Source organism: Fragaria vesca, linkage group LG7 (genome assembly GCF_000184155.1).
Source record: "Fragaria vesca subsp. vesca linkage group LG7, FraVesHawaii_1.0, whole genome shotgun sequence".
In the NCBI taxonomy this organism is placed as follows: domain Eukaryota; kingdom Viridiplantae; phylum Streptophyta; class Magnoliopsida; order Rosales; family Rosaceae; genus Fragaria; species Fragaria vesca.
The window spans coordinates 9,342,835-9,350,494 of record NC_020497.1 but is presented as its reverse complement, the minus strand read 5'-3'; the positions used below and the strand labels follow the sequence as shown (position 1 = coordinate 9,350,494).

The 7,660-nt window shown below is 36.3% G+C and overlaps 1 protein-coding gene across 1 annotated transcript; it reads right to left on the bottom strand.

The window, feature by feature from the left end:
• Window positions 1–443: 443 nt before the first annotated feature.
• On the bottom strand, window positions 444–7,247 carry LOC101290696 (unknown protein DS12 from 2D-PAGE of leaf, chloroplastic-like). Its single transcript, XM_004307017.1, has 10 exons — window positions 7,088–7,247; window positions 6,937–6,991; window positions 5,880–6,002; window positions 5,261–5,355; window positions 2,580–2,664; window positions 2,432–2,491; window positions 1,741–1,796; window positions 1,461–1,566; window positions 1,309–1,377; window positions 444–902 (listed from the first exon to the last, which is right to left on the bottom strand). Exons 1-10 carry the CDS (start codon window positions 7,228–7,230, stop codon window positions 840–842), a joined length of 855 nt encoding a protein of 284 aa, XP_004307065.1. The 5' UTR covers window positions 7,231–7,247; the 3' UTR covers window positions 444–839.
• Window positions 7,248–7,660: the final 413 nt, after the last annotated feature.

Here is a 7,660-nt window from a genome sequence, read left to right as displayed (position 1 = left end):
GGTGGGTTTGCAACTTTGCATGTAGCTGTAGCAGGAGCAAAAGCGTCACAAATCTAGAAACAAGGCTCATCGTAGCTAAGAAGATTAATAGTAAAGAAGCGATCGATACCATGAGTTCCCAGAATTGAAGCAAGCATATATCTGAATTCTCTATGGGTTGTAAAGATAAGAATGAGTTTCCTAAAAGGAAATTTAACGAAGAAAAACAAGTTTTCAGGTCACAATCATAAGAAACACCACCACCCAAGTGCTCGTAATAATACTATGGACCCAAGCACCTGTACCAGTTTACTACACCACAGCAAGTAGCAAAGTATTGTTGACTTGTAGTGCTAGACATTATAACAGTAATACACCCAACTGCCGAAATTTGGTTCTTCAGATTCAGATACTGAGCTTTTAACTCGGACACAATGAAAAAAGGTTTTAGATGCTTCAGCTGTCCAAGAAAATTAGAATTTGCTTTTAAATCCTGGTACTCTGCTCTTAGAAGAAGTTCCTTACAGCTCAAACACGGGTTTAAACAGTGCAAAATTAAGGCCCCCAGTGCTTAAAATCCATGAGTTTCCATGCATGATAATGCATTACAGAAAAATTGTATCAAATGAGAAATAAGTGTTAATTGTCTGCGCATATTTGGCATAAAACATTCCTTGCAATTCATTGTAATTATTTATAGTTTTGCTATCCAGAAAGGAAAACCATGTGCAGGATCAGGAACATGAGCACGAGTACTGAAAACTAGCTTCAACAAGGTAACTATTGAAAACTCACTTCAACATGGCAGGTACAAGAACCATTATATGTGATTTACAAACAAGTTCAGCTCCTCCAGGGTATTAGTAACTATCTATATCTGTTTCTGGCCTGCGAATGTAGTAACGCAGACAGTTCACCAACACCTGCAAGTTCAAAGAAATAGTTAAGAAACAAGGCGCTCCTTTGGTGTCTTTGGTGAAGCCTTTTTTTTGAATTACCCAAAAAACCAAGGTAATAGAAAATTCTCAAAGAAATAAAAATAAGTTACTATGGGCATAACCGTAAAACACCATTGGAATTTTCACGAGAAAAAATAGGACGTGATTTGTTTCCACTTTTGGTGGGGCATTTATCTAAGAAATAGGATAATCATATTCATTCCACTTTAAGTGGAGTGGTTCAAGTTAAACTTCTCCCATTTTGTAAACCCACGTGCAGATGCATGGATAAAATGCTAGTATATATGAATCCAATGCTCCCATCCTAGAACTCTTGTTATCTAATGCTGTCAAGCATTTCAGATTAACAGTTCAGAATCAAAACAATTACCTGGGACAAGGAACTATTTAAGGCTTCCCCTCTGTAGCTGACATGAAATTTATCTTTGGCAACCAAACCCTATCAAGAGAAGAGATAAAATTATATCATAACAAAATGCAGAGAGAGAGAGAGAGAGAGAGAGAAATTGGAGGATGACATACTTCTGTATCAATCTCAGCTGATTCCACATCGATATTAACATCAGCAATGATTTTGATAACTTCTACAAGCAATCCTGGTCGATCTGCAGTCTCTATATAAAGCAAGCTGGTGACATGGAAATATAAGGCCGTATCAAATGACACATCAAGAAGCCCTCTTAACAAAACTAGTCTAGAACGAACTTTAGATCACTCTTTCCCATATTTAATGTGATGTGAAAGTAAAATACTTTGATTGAGATAGAAAAAAATAGCAACACAAAATGCCATTTCAAATAACCTCCTCTTAGGTCCATCTTGCTTCACATGTATATGAGTTGTGATATCAACATCAAGCTGCAAAAAACAATATCACAAACTAATATCAAATATGTATAATTTCAGGCTACCAGAATCATATAATCAACTTATAACAAATATATCAACGAAATCTATTGACACAGAAAGTAAGGATAGAAATTCATACAAAAATCAGTTGCTACACACGTTTGAATATTAAAATCAAAGATCTTACGTATAAAGATAAAAAGCCTTTTAAGAAAAAATGAGAATGAACGTCTACTAAATTTGTATAATTCGTGGTTTAATCTGCACATGACAACCCCCACCATTCAGACCAAAAAAGAGAGTAGAAAAGTCACACCTAAAATGACTATTGCAAAGCATGTTGAATGTAATTTTTTTATTTTTTTATTTTATAGAGTTGTGGAAAGCCAACCAAACAAAAATCAATTCTGATAGCAAATCCATTGTCTAGTTCACTGAGTTTCCAAAAACCTTTAATTGACCCAATATAGCTGATAGAGCTCTATGAACATCGAAGGCATTAAGACTTCTAATGCTTGTAAATAATGTCCATGGCCAGCTGTATCATGTGCTTCGTCAAAACATGAGCATGGTGATTAGACAAACAATAAACCTGGCCTGTAGATGAGGTTAATATCAGAAAGCTTAAGGTTTGACAACATTACCTTATTCTCCGGAGCTTTTATTCCAAAAGCTTCACCCATTGCAAGTAGCTGACTAGATTCCTATCGGTAACAAAAATGAGACACATTGATAGTTAATGAAAAGAGCAAATTCAAGTACAGAAATTCATGATACACTACAATGTCTTACTGGATGATATTTTAATAGATTGTTGATGATGGTAAGTCGGATTCTCTCTAACATATCAGGATCTTCAACTTTGCGCCCAGTGTCTCTACAATTACCAAAATTAAGCTTTAAATGCTAGAAACTTGTAGTGCAATAAACAAGCTATGGTCGTCTAGGCAGGGACGGGTCTTAGTTATGGGCTACCTGGGCTGTAGCCCAGAGAACAATTCCTACCTAATCAACTTTTTACATGTGTAAACTATGTTTTTATGAAAAAAATAATTAGTAACTAGCTCAGCCAACCTCTCTCTCGTTTATATAGACTTGTGTTTTCCCTTTGCTTTTTTTATTTCACTTAGTAATAACCCACATTGTCTTTTACTTTGACTTTTTATTTTATTTTCTTTACTATCTACTATTGCTTATTAATGGACTTGAATGGATTGAAACAGATGACAAAGTTTTTCTTTTTTGATTGAAAAGTCATGACAAACTTCTACAATCATATACCAAATTACTTATAGTTATCCACCAACCGATAAGAGATTATAGGTAAAAAAAAAAAAGGTTGATAGGTGTTTATAAACAAAAAAAAAAAAAATTATAGGGTAAACTTAGCCCAGGGTATTTCAAATCCCTGGCTCCGTCCCTGCATATAGGTTGTACAATAGAAAATAGCAATCACATAAACAGCAAACACAAATCCTTAAAAATTCTACAAACAGCATCTTTTCATGTATTGAGACCTAGCATGCACATGAAAGCAGCTCTATGCTTAATCCTAAAGAAAAATGTAACAGACATGTATGCGATTCTATGAAATTCTTTTTTGCAGAGGTAGATTAGTAGCTGACAAAGTAGCAGGGGGACAGCCTTTGTATTACGTAAGGAATGAACTATGGTCATTATGGTCAGATGAGATTGCTAAGAAGCAGGTTGGGTAAAGTGGAGAATTTAGCAACAGAAACAGCAGAATCACCCGTGATTCTTCTTTTAAGTTAAAATTATAGTAGATAGAGAAGTGGCACAATCTCAAGAATATGGTAGGACATCTGCTCCATATGATAAATTACCATATACTGCAGATGACAAATTATAATATATACAGCCATATATGCACTTATACAGGATGGATCTTTATTATCTTATTATCATCTTTTATGTGGAAGAATGTCAAATAAAAACTTTACAAATGAGTTCATCAATTAAATATACATAGAGGCCCTCATATCTACATATAATTGTCTGTATAAGTGTGTATCATCGTGTGTGTATCATTGTATTTGTTTTACACATTAGGATTATTGCATGTTAAAACAATAGAATATGAGAATATCATCTCAAATGGTAGACAATATAGGACAAAGGAAAACAGCAAGCTTGAGGAAGTTATACATCAAGCATTTTAAGGAAAAACTATAAATATCTCCACTAAAATATGTGACGAGGACATCTGCCTTGTGTCTTTTCAGATTTCCATTTATGTTTAGAACAGTGGCGGAACTATAGCTGTGGCTATCAGGGCTATAGCCCTACCGAGATTCTTCTTAATCAGCAGCTGGTACATTTATATTAGGATTATTAGCCTACTAGGAGTATTAGCCATACCCAAATTAGGCAATTAGCCCACTAAACTATACTCAAATAGCCCACAAGTCCACAACCACCACTCCACCAGCCCATTTGCTCTCAAACCTCACACAGTCACAGATTCATCATCACGCTCTCCTCCTCCTACTTTCCCTCCTTCTCCTCCTCTCCTCCGCCGTCGCCTCCACCATAACCGACGCCAATGTCCATACAAAATTAGCCATACCCACTGTGAAATCCTGGTTCCGCCACTGGTTTAGAAGCTTTAAGGTTTCCTTTATTAGGTCTTTTATGCTTCAGTTTTGGAAATTTAAGAGTCCTAATGAGTCTTCAATGCTAGTTAATGTCAGCTATATGCTCTAGTATAAATAATTGTAAGTGCTGAATGGCTGGTGATGTTATGCTATGAATAAAATTGTCAGTGTTACTGAGTTGCCTGGTAAAGATTGGCGTGAAGCCTAATTTTGGGTGAGAAGCCTAGTTTTGGGTGAGATTCCTAATTCAAAGTGTTATTTGTGAGTTTAAATCCCTAAGCCTTAGAGCTTGTTGGTCCTGGTATCTAGACAGTAGGTTTATTGCATCAATATGTTAGTTTGAGGCTGATACAAAGAGATTGAGCTTTTCGGTGGAAAAAAATCCAAAAAGGTAGCAATTGACTTGACCAATATGAGACTAATCCTCTATCCTCCCCGCCAAATGGGAACCATATTTAGGATTTCATACTAGTGGATAAGTTTTCATCTTCTTTGAATGGTAGCAAGTTCTATTCTCCGTTCTCTATCACGACCACTGACTTTTCATGACTCTCATAGCATATATTCAACTTATATTAGGATATTGTAGTTACAAGGACTTCAACTGAATACTCCTGCTTTGATAGAATGTTAGTCTACTGCTATTCTGAAAGCTTAAACTGATAGTGGAGAGACCCAATTGGTCGGCATGCATAGCTAGATTATATTTTCAACCTACTGTTATGGGATTATAGTGTTCCACAATCTTAACCACTAGCACAGAACTGTTGCAGAACTCCTGGGTATCCATAACATAACATAGACATTGAACAAAAAAAGAAAACAAAGAAAACACCAAAAACCAAAATAGGTACTCACAACCGCGTTATATGAAACTTCGTCTGTTTAACCGGTCCCTTAGTGACAACTGTTCCCTTTGCTACGTCCAATCCCAAATCTTTTAATGCATTTATCTGTCCACACATAATAAAGGCATGTCAATTAACCATAAGCATCTGATGTATTGAAAAACATTTCGAAATGATGCTCAGTTTGTCAACTTTGGACTTCATAGAACCAATTTAGTTAAAAGCCAACTGATGAGTGAACTTAGAACATACAACAAGTTTGATGTTTCAAGTGCTCTGCGACAAAAATTCATGTAAATTTAAATGACTTCCACTGAACTACATTTATTAACAAGCAAAATGACTTTGTTCTTCGTCTTTTTTAATGTTTCTTCCTCCATAAATCCCCCAACCCGCTTTCTGGGCCAAGGTTCTGAAAAGGAAAGCTTGACAACCACATCTGGAAATCAAATCAATAAAGACCACTCCTATTTGAAACTACATACTGGGTAATTTGCCGTATTTGGATTTATTTACCCGCTTCATATGGCCTCCTCAATTGTGACACTTGAATATAAATCCCATGTAAAGAATTTGACTTACAATGCATACTTTTCTAAAAGGGATAGACAAATAATAAGCCACTTTACAGTGTCAATGAGAGCTCCAAGGCGATCCCCAAAGCTGAGTTGCACAATAGTTGCATCAGAATCTGAATCTTGATCAATCATGACAACTGGCATTGGAACATAATCAGCATCTTGATCAGACTTCTGCAGTTCAAAATATTCATCCAATGTTATGGAAATTGATGAAACATTTCAGACTTTTTTAGTTCATTTAAGCTTAGTCCAGAATCCAGATATACATATAAATCATTTTTCACCTCCAAAAGGTCTATAACAGAAACGATGGATATTTTGTTATAAAGAAAGGTACTTGCAGATACAAAATATAAAAAAAAAGTTAACAGAGTAAATTTCATTAGACTTTCAATACAGTTAAAAATGATGTGCAGCAACTATGTTAGGTCGAAATGACTGGTTCAGTCTAATTTAAGTACTTAATCGAGAAGTTTGTACAAGATCAAGAGTTTGTTAACATAAATTAACAATTATCTTATGGCTCCTGTGGTCTCACAAAAAACAGGTATAACTAGTAGGTTTGAACATCGGCATCCCATTATTATGGCATCTTGAGTGTCAAGCTCTCAAGATATGATCAAGTGATATCCCAAAGTAGTGTAGGGGCGCAATAGGTTGCATCTAACTGAAATATGACATGTAAATAACCTGAGTAGAAGTGTGCTTGCTTATTTCAGAAGATAGACTTGCACAAGATGAAATAGAATAAGACGGTGACAAAATTGGTCCTACTTATTCTTCAGATGGAGTAGAAGAAGGGAAGAGATTCTCAAACAAGGAATGAGTTCAAAACAATCAAACGAGGAGCCGTATATGAGGTAAAAATCTTACGTATACACAACAGTCAAGAGGAGTCGCAGTTAAGGTGACTTATCTCTCATTCATTTCCACATTCACACCCAATAAAACATTTCCACATTCACACCCAATAAAACACAGCTAATTGTTCATCAATAAGACCACTTCCCAATACAACCTTGATAATATAAGCAGAAAATGAGACTTTATGGAACAGAAAAGAGAGAGCAAAAATCAGCACGACATATCATTTTGAACAACTGACCGGCGAGGAGGAACCAACTGCATTGACACCATTGCTAGAGGCACACGCAACGTTCCTGCACAGAATTGAACATCATATTAATCAAAATCGAAACCCTAGCTAGAGCTGAATTGACTACACGCAGAGGAAGAGAGAGAGAGAGGTTTCGTACAACTTTCTGGACAAAGTGTTGGCATGGAGAGAGGGAAGGAGGAGCTTGGGGGCCTCGTCCGGAGGGGCAAATTCGGAATCGGAAAGTACAGAGCGACGGAGAGTGAGATTGGAAGCCAAGAGGGAGGAGTTGGTGAAGGCCATCGGACCCTGATTTTTGGTCAACTGATACAACTGATACAGAATACTTTTTAATGAAGAGAAAGACAGAGAGAGTTGGGGAATTAAGTTCAACGCTTCGTTTTTTTTTTTTTTTTTTTTTAGAAAGAAGTGATGGAGCACCACTTCCTCTGTTAGTCGTTTTTTTGGATTGTGTAAAGGGCTTGGCCTAGAGTGTATGTAGTAGGAACCCAAATGAACTCAAAGCCCATATGGCCACATGGCCCATATGAACCCAAAAATTTAACTTCTGCAGTCATTAGATTCTCTTGATTTATCAAGAAACCAGATAGATGGAAACATTCCAGCAAGCCTTGCTCGGGTAGACCGTCTTGCTTTCTTGGACTTGTCATATAACAATTTGTCAGGAACAATTCCAATAGGAACACAGCTCCAAGGATTTGATTTATATTGG